General features: G+C 48.7%; 1 protein-coding gene across 5 annotated transcripts in view; it reads left to right on the top strand.

Annotated features, from left to right (window-relative positions):
* The window catches only part of FARP1 (FERM, ARH/RhoGEF and pleckstrin domain protein 1), a 282,743-nt gene that overhangs the window by 260,740 nt on the left and 9,266 nt on the right, over nucleotides 1-12,737 (top strand). For all 5 annotated transcript variants that reach the window (XM_017660585.3, XM_037024954.2, XM_037024953.2 and 2 more), the window contains 3 exons: nucleotides 433-514; nucleotides 5,873-6,110; nucleotides 9,180-9,310. In XM_017660585.3, the coding sequence (XP_017516074.1) occupies nucleotides 433-514; nucleotides 5,873-6,110; nucleotides 9,180-9,310 (451 nt within the window). The remainder of the gene's footprint in view (nucleotides 1-432; nucleotides 515-5,872; nucleotides 6,111-9,179; nucleotides 9,311-12,737) is intronic.

The raw sequence follows: 12,737 nt of genomic DNA, 5'->3' as shown, positions 1-12,737 counted from the left end.
TTTAGGCTGAGGGCTCTCGGGAGCAGAAATGTTGATTCTGAGGCTAAGTCTTGCCTCTTACAAGTGTCTCCTAGTCCCAGTCTGTGAGATAGAATCGATTTCATGAGCCAGTTACTGCTCTTCTAACACTAAAATCACCCCGGCGTGGATGGAAAAAAAGTGTAAACTGAGACCAAATTAAAACAATCAGAAAATGGTTCTTCCCAGTCTCTTTCAAAAAACAGTGCAATTCTTTGCAGAACGACGGGGGTAATTTCAAAGTCTCCTTGCAGCGCCAGCATTCTGAGACACCCAGAGAAGGGAGAAGTACAAATAGGTGACTGGAAAGGAAGACATAAAGGCTGCCGTTCTGTGACCTGGGGCCGGGGCGTTCTGCGGTGCCGTGTGCGCTGCTGATGCTTTGGGTTCCATCCCCTTTGCCTTTGCTCCCAGGGAAGGCCGTTCAAATGCCCACATCAGAGGAGATTACCAAAGAATCGGAGATGTCATGCTGAAGAACTTCCAGGCCATGAAGGTGAGCCACTTGGGGTTTAGGGGGTGCGGGTTCCCTACGGAGAATAATGCCAGGGCCACCAAGGCCTTGGCTGTGACCATGTGTGTGAACACACGTGGCCTGATTTGACATCTACGTTTAACACAACTCTGGGTAGAAGCTTCTGTCTTTTATAGATCATTTTATTTGGAAGCATAATGGGGGAGGCACTTGTAGTACTTTTTTTTCTCCAAAAGCTTTGTGTTAGAACCAAAACAACAGGTATTTTCTGTGAATAAATCATTCAGAGCTCGTTTAAAAAAATTTTGTGGACAAAACAGTGTTCAGCTGACTGATCATTTCACTTTGAGTTGTTTTGGCTTCTTGTAAGTGTGACAAAAAACATTGGATTTGGAGTTATACAGGAATTCAGGTCAATTCTGTGACTTCAGGTTGGTATGCAAAGCAAATACATTTTTAACCCTCCAGCCATATCTACAGGGAGAAAAATAGGTGGGGAGCATGAGCATATACCCAAAGAAGCCAGGACAGCACAGACTGGACAACATATTCTGCCTGGTTTGAAATTTGTCCCATCTCTATGTATCTGAAATTTTCATTTATGCATTTTCATTTTAACCCATTAATAATTCTTTTAATGTAGAATGTTTTTTAATTCATGTAACATCTCTTGAATACAAATACATTTATATTTGCACCTTAAAGTAATTTCCTATCATCTTAGCTGCCCAGAACCTGTCTAATAGCCTTACCTTAATAACTGAGCAAGCTCATAAGCCCCTAAAGAAGGCAGGTGACTTATTTTGCCACCATTCAGCCCATCCCACCATCCAACCATCTGTCTGTCCATCTGTCCATCCAGTACTAGTTGAGCACCTACAATGTGTAAGGCACTCTGAGAATAAAAGTTATTGTTGGGATTTGAACTAATTACCAAGAATCTGGCTTAGTTGTTCAGTGTTTAATTTTTTCCTCTTAAAATGTTACATCTCATGAGGTTGGACAATGAGAGGGTCACAGTGAGGAGGTAACACAAAAAAATATGATCTAAAGCTATTTGAGATTTCCACCTTTTAATAAAGATCAAAATATTAAGATATTATTTAGTAGACCCTGGGCTATTGCTCATTTTTTAAAGAATGCAACACTCCCCTTTGGGCAGTGTCAGAGGCCATGGATGCGATCAGTCAGGACTACAGAATCCTGTGCAGAAAAAAGCAAAGACTTGTCTCAAATGTCCCCCAACTGTATTTTAGTGCCATAAGTAAGAGTGGTGCACAAAACTCAGATATAACAGTAACAGACATCTTTGCACTTCCCATCGTGTTTTTTTATTAGTATATTTTATTTTTAGAGCACTTTAAGGTTTAAAGATTTAGTTTTAAAATTGAGCAGAAAGCTTACACAGTACGCGATATTCTTCCCTACCCCCGCCCCCACAACTGCCCCATAGTTCTACCCTCTTGCTTTGCTGCAGCATATTTGCTGCATCTGATGAACCCATGCTGATACATTATGATCTAAATCCATAGTGTCCTTGAGGGTTCCCGCCTGGCGTCCTGTGTGCCGTGGGCTCACCCGCCTAGACATTTCCGTAGAGGGCATTTTCACCGCCCTGACTGGCCTCCGAGTTCCTCCTGTTCATCCCTCCCCTCCCGTGGAGCCCTGGTGACCGCTGACCTCTCCCTGGCCCATAGTCTCGCCTCTTCCAGAATGATATATCTCAGGGGTCACAGCAGGCAGCCTTTTCAGATGGGCTTTTTTCTCTTGTTAAAAATATCCTTTTTTCTCTCTTCTCTGACATGTTTTTGTTACTCTTGCACTTCAAATTATTCTTCTCATAGGAAGCGGCTTCTCCCCTGTTCTGTGCTCCTCGCAGCGGGTCTGGTTTACACCTTTCCTCACCGTGCTCCCTTCTTCCGAGAAGGTCCACCCGCCCAGGGCAGCTGCCATCTGCGCTTTCTCCCTCCTGGGAGGCGTGAGCTCTCGCGTGGGCTCTGGGGACAGCAGTGGGGACCTGCCAGCTCATCCCCCCCACACAGCCACACACCACCACTTGGGGACAGTCCCTCGAGTCCTCTTTAACCAGCTTTCCTCGGTGGCTGTCCCTGGGGGAGCTGGCATTCCATAGACCTCTGCGCTCCCCCTGCTCACCTGCCACCTAAGACCTCCTACAAATACACCCCCTCTCCACTCACCCATCCTTTCTCCTGGCTCTAGTGAGTGGGCATTCTCGCCTTCAGTCAGCTTGCGGGTCTGGCTGGCATCTCAGTTCCTGCGCCCCGTACCACAGCATCCGTAGCACAGGCTCTGTGCACGCAAACTAAAAATAGGTGGGGAGGCGCAGAGAGCTGCTGGCAGCCTTTTTAAGGAATTGTTTGGGTTGTTTTCTATTGTGCTTGTTATTGCTGATTTTAAAGAATGTTTGTGAAGTGTGGAGGAGAGCAGCAGAAGGTTCTAGAGACGTAAAAGCCCAGCTTAGCTCTTTTGCCCAGAATGTTAGGGTGACCTGCTGCTTGCAGTGTCCTTCCTGCCCCACCTGTCACCCACCTGAGCATTTACCTGCATGTACAGGGGCTCAGCAGGAATGCTGTCACCTGCTTCAGCTGGACTGGCTGCTCCCATAGCCTCTTCTTGTGACTGAGGAGCTGGGCCAGGGCCCCAGTACCCATCTGAAAGTCACAGATACCCAAATTGTGATCTCTGCCCCAAGCAGTGAACTTCCAACTGGAAACATCTGCCCACATGCACAAGGCCCTTCAAAATCCACACAAAGGAAAGGAGGTCCTCTTTCACCTTGACCCCCCGCCTGCCCTCTAGGCTGGGCCCTCCCTGTCTGTCTCCTCCATCTACCACCTCTTGCCCTCCTCCTCCCCGAACTCCTGCCACTGCTGCTTCTGCCTCTCACAGTTTTCTGTGCTGGGTGACTCCACCAGCCTCTCGGAGAGTCTCCTTCCCTCCCATTGAACCATCCTCCCAACCACCATCTATCTTACAGGCACACTGCCGAGGCTCACAGCCTCCTTGCCTGTCTGTGGTTGGGAGAGCCTCACCCTCTAGCCCCAGACCATCTTCCCAGGCTCCTTCTCCCCGTCCTTCACCTTCTACTCTGTGCTCCAGTGACTGTGAACTCGCCACTCCAGGTGCTCAGGTCCTCGCGAGACTCCTGCCTCGGCTGGGTGCGTGCCGTCATTGATCTGCTCATTAATGCATGCAGGCAACAGACATTTATTAAGCACCTACTGTATATATCAGGCCCTGAGGATATAGTGACATGACAGACATGCTCTTTTAAGTTCAAATAGGGGACTGCACACATGATAACTGTGCATAGAGCTGCTTGCATACACACACATGCACACACACGCCAAGGGCACATATAATCTGTGGAATCCCAATAAACTCTGTGGTTTGTACCAATGTCAATGTTGCTATAGTTACACAAATGTTAGCATTAGGGGAGGCTAGTAAAGGGTACATAGGACCTCCCGTACATTTTTTTTGCAACATCCTATGTATCTGTATTTCAAAAAAAGTAAATAAACCCAACAGGGGTGTAATGTGATAAGGACTAAGGCAGATGAATAGTCTAAGAACAGGAAGATAGAGGAGTCCCTAAAGGTGTGAGGGAGGCTGCTGAGACTAGTAGGGGTCCTGAGTAGGGTAGTGTTGTGTGCAGACGCTCTGGGTGCGAGTACCTGGCACATTCAAGTCCAAGTTGTTGAGTAGAGGTCCTGGAGTGATTGGCAGGAGGCCATGAGGGAGGGGTGACACCCTAAGGGCCCTGTGTGAAGGCTGAAGTTACTCTGAAGCTTGTCCCAAGGTGATGGGAGCTCTTGTCCTATTCCAAGCAAGAGGCATTGTGCTCAAGTGCATTGTAGGAAGTTCATTTTGGTGACTGATGCACGTTAAGTAGAGGGTTGGGAGTGGAGGCGGGGACCCCAGTGGAGACACCTTTATGGTGGTGGTGCTGGTACAAGGCCAGAATGAGGGCAGTGATCATGGAGATGGAGATGGGAGTAGGCATGATGCTTTTAGGAGGTAGAATTGGCAGGGCTTCGTAAAGGATTTTTAAAAATGAGGGAATTTGAAATGTTCTCCAGGTTTTTCTATCCTGAGTAAGTAGCAGCACCAATCCTAAGGGTAGAGAATCGGGGGGCAGCCCCAAGTGAAGAGGGAGATGTTGGGTTTATGGTTGGACTCAGTACATTTCAATCTCTTTATGGAGCAAGGAGTGGAGCGGTCAGGATGGGGGAGTTGGCAGCACGCAGACGGTAAGCCCGCTCAACTAGGTTGACAAGAGCTGCCGCGCTCTTGTCCTGGAGTGTCCTCTGTTCCTCCGCCTATTGCCCTCATCTGCCTAGAAATGTTCTTCCCTTGCAGTCCTTCCCCACCTGCCATGAGGATTTAATTCCTCCTCCTTCAAAACTCTATCATCACACTGTTAACCTGTGTCTGTCTCTTCCACGGCCTGTTAAAGGAAAACAATGTTCAGTGACGCCTGCCGAAGTTAGTAAGGCCGACTTTACCCAGGCCCATTGTGATAGACGCAGGGCCCACCGCAGTGGGATTTTACAGGTGGGGAGGGGGTATGATTGGGCTCAGCTCCAAATATGGCATGGGCACGTGGGAATTTGTAGCCAAAGTGGGGGTCAGGGGATGGAATGTTAGTAAGAGGGAACATCGGGGGAAAGGGAGAATCGATTCTGGCTGAACCAACAGATAGGTTTCTTTACTGAAGACAAGCCAGGGTGATCAGACATCACCTGGGGGGGGCAAGGGGATTCAGATCCCGATGTTGAGGTATCCAGGGTGGTTGCAGAGATGGGCCCAGCAGAAGGTTCAGGAGCCTGATGGAAGTTTGGTCAAGCAAAGGATCTGTGTCCAATCCCAGAACAGTAGGGACCATGTCTAATTCTCACCAGCTCTCCAGAATCTAGCAGAGCAGCTAACTCATGGCAGATACTCAGTTATTATATAAGCAAAAGCAGTGAGTTAAACAGAAATACATATTTTTAATATATGGCATTAATGAAATGGCTGTAGTCTGTCACTCTGTGAGGTCAGGAGGCCACAGTCCCAGAAGGCATTCCTGTCCATTTGTCTCCCCTCAGTATTCCCAGTTTCACTTTGAAAAGAATATTTACACCTCCAAAATTACATACACTTCATATTTACTAATCCCTGTGTATGTCAAGCTTCTCGGTGCTTTAGTAGAGCTATTGATTTCATCCTGAGTACTTACTTGAAAGAATGAAGTGAACGGTGAAATGTGAAAATACACAGAACTGAATGACGTGAAACAGTGCAAGCGAAGGTGCTCTTCCCTGCCGCAAGTGACCCGGCCTGGCGTGTGCCCCTTGCCTTCCCCCCCACCAGCCGCTGGCGGCTCACCTGTGGAAGCACGGCGAGGCTCTGGAGGCCCTGGAGAGCAGCGTCCGGAGCTCCCGGCGGCTGGAGGGCTTGTGCCGAGACTTCGAGCTGCAGAAGGTGTGCTACCTGCCCCTCAACACCTTCCTCCTGCGCCCGCTGCACCGGCTCATGCACTACAAGCAGGTCCTGGAGCGGCTGTGCAAGCACCACCCGCCCAGCCACGCCGACTTCAGGGACTGCCGAGGTGAGGTGGGCGGCGCCCCAGACGGAGCCGCGCCGCGGGAGCTCTGGGCTGCGGGCCCCACGTTTCCATGATCCCCGCTTTGTGTGCCTGGCCACGTAGCTCCCTTACCTCCTCATCTATCCCTAAAGAAAGTGATAATGGTCACTAGTGCTTCTTTCCCTATCCCGGGTTGCATGTGTTTTCTCCTTTGATCCGGGTGCTTTGGTGCAAAGAAGCCTGGAGGCACTGCGCCGAGAGTCAGCAGCCTCCAGAGCTTCCCTCTACCTGGTACACGGGTGAGACTCATCACTGCCTCCTGCGGCCAGTTGCAGAAACTGGCTGATATGTACTACTGCTTATTGCTACTGGGCGTACGTCACGTGCTAGCCCCCTTAATAACCAGGTCACCTGTTTGAACTCCTAATCTCCAGGACAGCCCTGCAAGGGAGGGATGAGCTCGTTTTACTTGTCAGGGCTACTGAGACCAGAGAGATTAAGGAACCTGCCCAGAGACACACAGCCAGAGAGTAAATAATGACTTGGAATCTAAACCTAGAACCCATGTTCTTGACCTTCCTATCCTACTGTCTCGTAATTTACCCACCGTCACTCCCTCAACACCTGGGCCAGGTACCATGCCAGGCATATAATAACATTAGCACCTTTATTCCTTTAACAGCCCCATGAGGTAAGTGTTATCCCGTTTTACAGATGAGAAAACAGGCCCAGAGGAGGTGAGGGACTTGTGAGTGTCACTCAGCAAAAGGTCAGAGCTGGTGCTCCAGACCATGCTTTCCACACCGGGTCACACATTGTCTTTTTGAACCTGAGTCGTCTGCCTCGTGTTGTGTGTGGTCTGTTAACGTCCGCACTCCCTGGCTGGAACCGTGAGGCCCTCGAGGGCCAGGGCCCTGAGCCTGCGGCCGTGTCCTCTACGCTCTATGTACGTGGAGTGGGCTTTCCGCGGTGGCTCTTGACAGATGACATGAGTTTGTGCACCACTAGTATGTCAAGGCCCATCTCTCCCACCTAAAGTATCATGAACACCTCTGATCTGTTCAGCGACTGTGTTCTTCTAACTGTGTCTCTTACTCCTTTGCTTAAAACCTGGGTGACACCTGATTCCCTCAGGCTAAAGTCAAAAAGCCCTTCAAGATCTGGCCTCCGACCAACCTCTCAGGCAGCAGATACACGCAGAGCACCTGCAGGGCACTAGGTTTGTGAGTGAGTGGAACGGACGTGGCCCCTGCTTGGAACCCAGGTGTGGACAGGGGCGGCACCCGGGCCACCACTGGCATGTGAGAGGAAGTGCTGTGCAGTGGGGACAGCGGCCTCTGGCCCAGCCTTCGGGGCTTGGCGGGGGGAAGCCTTCTGAGGGAAAGGATATCAAAGCTAAGAGCTAACGTATAAATAGGAGTTTTCCTGGAAGAGGGGCGGGTGTGGAGTACAGGTTTGGGAACAGCACATGCAGAAGAGGGGACAGCGAGGGGAACATTCCTGAAAGTAGTTCTGTGTGGCTACTGTAGTGTGGAGCATGGAGGGATGGCTGCAGAGATGAGGCTGAAAAGGTAAGATCATAAACTCTACAAGATGTCAGCCTAAAAGCAGAGGGAAGACGGGGAGGGGTTTAAGGAGGGGAGTGGTGACACGGGGCTTGTTCTAGGAAAAGACAACCCAAGACAAGATTTGGCAGAGTAACTAAGACATTGGCAATTCACCAGAGGGGAACGGAAACAGCCTGTTATGGGGCTGGTTTGCTGCAGACCGTCAGTCTTTAAACAAGCCGTGCCGCCTCCTGCCCCCACGTCTTGGTGTATTCATGTGCTCCTGCTTGGAGTCGTTGCTGCCATCTTCTGGTCCTTTCCTGGCACATTGCTGCTGCTTCTTGGGCCTCAGATGGTGCCTGACCCTTGAGGCTGGGTGACCCTCTGCCCACCAACTTGTCCTGTCTGATTGGCATCGCCTGCTGGCCGCAGCTGGGTGGGTGGCACTGAGCTGTACAGATGTGTCACACAGGAGGTCTCAGGCTCCTGTCTGGATGTATATTTCCTAAGCTTGAGGGGTGCCAAGTGCCAAGGAAGAGCTGTTCCCAAGTGCCTGCCCCCAGAGTGCCCAGGGGCCATGCTGCCATCATTCTCCCTTGAGCCCCAACCCTCCCCAAGCTTTGGTGCTAGTAACTGTTTATTGGACTAAATCTGCTGGTAATGTTCACAGAACTAGCAAATTTTCAAATTGTCAGAGGGCTGACACAAAGCACTGTGTAATAGGCCCAGAAGCATTTAATCTACATCCTCTGGGAGAGAGCAAAAAACCCAAAATGCTTTCCTTCCCAAGCTGAAGTGCTGGGGGAAAGGAGGATTCAGGGTTCTGAAGATGAAAGCTCAGCTGAGGAGCACATACTCTGTTTACCAAGATGGTTGCAGCTGCGAAGCTACCCTTGCCTGCATGTGGGCTCACCGGGCCCGAGCTGGCAGGCAGACATGCTTGCATACTGTCCAGTGTGGGAAAAGGAGCTAATGCCCAAAGAGTCCAGGTTTGGATGGCATGCACATGCACAGGAGCTGACCTGGTTGAGTATTGTTGTCAAGAAAGCAAGAATTTCTGCAGAGGCATGAACTGGGATGCGCTAGAGCATTTGTTACCCAAAAGGGTTGCACTGTCAGTTAGACTCCCTCCCAGAAAGATTCCCTCCTTTGTCCCAGATTTTTCTGTGGCCTCTCTGTTCTTTCCAGGCAACAGAAGGAGGTAGAAATATCTCGACTCTGGGAACAGATTCTGGGTACTCTTAGTCCCCTGCTGCTTGCCCTCTATGTCAGTGAGTGATTGTAATTGAAGGACCACTGCACACCATGGAGTTAGGAAGGCGTCATTTACATTTTCATGATGCTTTGGGAAACTAAAGCAAAGCAAATACATACATAAAGCAAACCACTGGATTTTTATTATGATGAGAATTAGCATTTTCTCTAGGATGGCTTCTGACATGTTCGGCTCCTGGAGATATTGCTCTAGAGAGTTGAGCTCAAAGACTTTGTGGGGGAAGAACCCTGCCAGCCATTAATGCTGCAGGCGTTCTCTTTCCTTCATCAGCTGCTTTGGCAGAGGTTACTGAAATGGTTGCACAGCTTCACGGTACGATGATCAAGATGGAGAATTTCCAGAAGCTGCATGAACTCAAGAAAGATCTGATTGGCATCGACAATCTTGTGACTCCAGGAAGGGTAAGCAGCTGTGCTCTGTGTGTGTGGCAATAAAGCCAGAAAGGCTGTATTTAAGGGACTTAAATTTGAACCTCTGAATATGGATACTCCAAGTTAAAATACGCTCCTTCTGAGTAGGGGTGATGCCTTGAACCTTAAAGTGACATTCGAAAATGTGGTAGGAGACCAAACAAGCCTTTGACTTCATATTCTGCTTTTTCTCTTTAATAGTTGAGTTCCTAGTTGAACCTTTCCACCCTACATGTTCTGAGAGGATTTGAGATAGCTTATTTTAATTTTTAAAATTTAGATAAATGAAACTGGAAAATAAAAGCAGTTTTTTAAAAAAAGAACAGGATGAAATGGTGATAGGAAGACCTAGGAAAAGCTAATGCATGAAAGCAGGCTGTAAATTCTCATGTACCCATGAAAAGTCTTTTCGAAAGATTCAATTTTCTGTACATAATATAATTTTAATTAGGAATTTAAATTGCATTTTTAGCTAGAACACAACTGTGGGGAAGATGCAAGCTCACTTATGCTATTAACCTTCACCTACCAGCACCCTTCGTGAGATGTAGGTCATTCATAATTAAGCAGGGCCTCATTGCATAAACACGTTCCTTCCAGGCCAGGGAGAATATAAAAATACAGGGTAGCCTGCCTTTTGTCAATTCTCTTCCTAGGAAGCAGTCATTGCCCAGGAATCAAAGATATTAGTCAGTTGCTACAACTCATCAACTCCCTCTGTGGGCTCTTTATCCCTGTAGCTTCCTCCTCTCAAACTGTACACCGTCCCGCAGGGGATTATGGCCCCTGTACTCTGCTGCATACCTGCCATCGTCTTCAGACACGTCCTAACTCCAGTGTGTCAGGGGCCTGACTTAAAATCTGTGTAACTTAGGAAGATGAGGAAACCTCCCTGTGTTTTTGCGCATTTGTGTCAGAAAGCCTAATTACAAAACCAATCGGAAAACCAGTTGTGAAAGGTTGTCAGAAGACTTATGTGTTAAGTGCTGGGTGGAAATTACAGCTAGGAATTGCTTCAGCTCCACTGGTGAGAAAATTCTGCCAGGCCTCAGCAGATAACAACCACATTTACCCACCCACACAGAAGCCCTGTGGAATCAATGTAATTTCCTCCTAACTCTGGACATTATGAAATATTTACAGATTATGCTAGGTGGCAAACGGGCCATCTGTAAAGGATTTCTTCTGTAAAGAACTTCTTTTGAGGAAAGGCTCCCACGGTGCTCTAAAGAACAGGATTGGAGCAGGTGGCCCAGGGTTCAAATCTGGCTCCACCAGCGGGGATGAGGCATGGAACATTCTTGCCCTTCAGCAACATGGGGACCATTTCCTCTCCTCATAGTTCATAAGAATCAAATGAGATTTAATGTGCAGAAATAGCAAAGAAATGAATTATGTCCTCCTCCCCCACCTACATGTATTTGAAGAGACTAAATAACACTTATCATAAAGCTACTGATTACTAGACATCATAAGCATTTAGCCAGATATGGACTCTGTCACTCACTAGGTGACCTTGGGCAAGTTTCTGAATCATTTTGCTTCTCAGTTTATCTGAAAAATGGGGTGATAAGAGAACTTACAGGCTCATGTAACCAGCACATGCCAGGCACATAACTACGTGCTAACTGAAGGGGATGCCATTATTACTTGTAAAGGTGAAGTCAGATTTTGGTGGTAACTAACTTCAGGCCTGCCTTATTTCCATAGTCCTTTGCTCATTAACTGGCTTCAGAGCCATTGATGGGTTAGTCAACCTTGAAGGAAATGGGAAGGAGGGATCAGAGGCCCTTGTTGTCATTAATTGATTTTAAATTATCATATAACCTAATGGGTAGAAGGAGGACTCTGACAGAGTTGTGTACAGATGGAATTTTAAAAATTCAGTGTAAAGGTAGGCAGGTATTTTTAGAGATGCACCCTCTGCTGCCTGGTGTCTAATTCCTAATGTGGCTTCTATGCATAATCCCACTCAGCCTTCCGGTGGTGTGGGTCTAAGGTGGTCTCTTGTCCTGGAAGGCAGGCTCTCTCCCTGAGGCAGAAAGGCCCAGCACACCTGGCCTAAGCTAGGCTCCCTGGGGGTGCTTCCCTATCCTGGGAATTGGGTGCCTGAGAGTTTTGCCTGGCCTGGTCTTCCAAGTTAGAGGAGCTCATTCAGGAAGGAAGCAGGACTGGATGGGATGTGTGGGGTTCATTTGGCTAAAACTTAAGAGGCCTGGATATCTTTGATTTCCCTCTAGAAGGAAGCGGCTTGAGCTTAAAGATAGTAGGGGCCTTTAATTTTTTTCCCTCTTCCGTTAGGATTAAAAAAAAAAAAAAAACCTAAGCAGAAGACATTTTGCATCTCCAGCCCTCAGACAAGGATGGCTGAGCCCTGGCCCTTCTGTCCCCTGCCGCCGGAGCCCCTGGAACACAGACTGGCTCCCTTTGCTTTTCTGCAGTGAGCACCTCAGGCTCCTCGCCTTCTTCCCACAAAAGGAACAGCTGAGATCCCAGAATTCATTAGAAAACACACGTGTTCCTGATGTGCGAGGTGGCAGCAGGAGTGGGAGCACCACGTGGGGTCAGCACCCCTCACTCTGATTCCCTTCAGTGATGGAAGCAGCCCCGAGACCCGTCTCCTATTATAGCAATGATGTTTGATAGCATCCACCCCACAGCCTTGCAAGGGTTTGTTGTTACATGTTACTTTGTTGGTCTCCAAAATATGTCAGTTAAATTACCAGCAGACACATTTCAGAGAGCACCAAAGAGTTGAGTCAGGCTGTGCGTAAGTCAGGCTGTGATTCTCTGGAATCAGAATGAGTTGGCTGAGTCCCTATTCTTGGCTCAGTAGCTGCAATGAGCACAGAAAAACCTCTTGGTGTAGGTGTTCAGGAATCTGTTGGTATGTTTAACAACTGCCCTGCTGTTTAGTGCCTGAAAACAACCTTGTAGAGTATGTGATGGTTTTGCAAGTCAGGAATTGGGCAGGGCTCAACCAGGTGATCCTTCCGCTCTGTGTGACCCTGACGCGGTGCCAGGTGGGCTGGCCTTGAGGGTTCAAGCCTGACGCCCAGTGGAGATGGCGGGAGGATGTGCACAGAGAGCCCGTGAGCGGCCTCGCTAGCCTGGGTTCAGGGCTGTCTTAGTGCATACATGCAGCTCAGAGTTCCAAGAGCAAGGGTCTCAGGGACAAAGCGGAGGCTACGTGTCATTTCATGACCTATTCTCAAAAGCCACATAGGTCAGGTCACTTCCATCAGTCACCAGCCCACCTACATGCAAGGAAGAGGCCCGAGAGACTCTATGGAATGAGTGCTGAAGAACTTCCAGCCGTGTGTTAGAAGCAGCACTGTGGAAGTTTGGCGGTTCTTGAGTAAGTTAGCCACAGAATTTCTGTATGACCCAGCAATTCTGCTCCTGGGTATATACCCAA

This window comes from Manis javanica, chromosome 9 (assembly GCF_040802235.1).
Source record: "Manis javanica isolate MJ-LG chromosome 9, MJ_LKY, whole genome shotgun sequence".
In the NCBI taxonomy this organism is placed as follows: domain Eukaryota; kingdom Metazoa; phylum Chordata; class Mammalia; order Pholidota; family Manidae; genus Manis; species Manis javanica.
The sequence above is the reverse complement of the archived record's forward strand: the minus strand, read 5'-3'. Positions and strand labels throughout refer to the sequence as shown.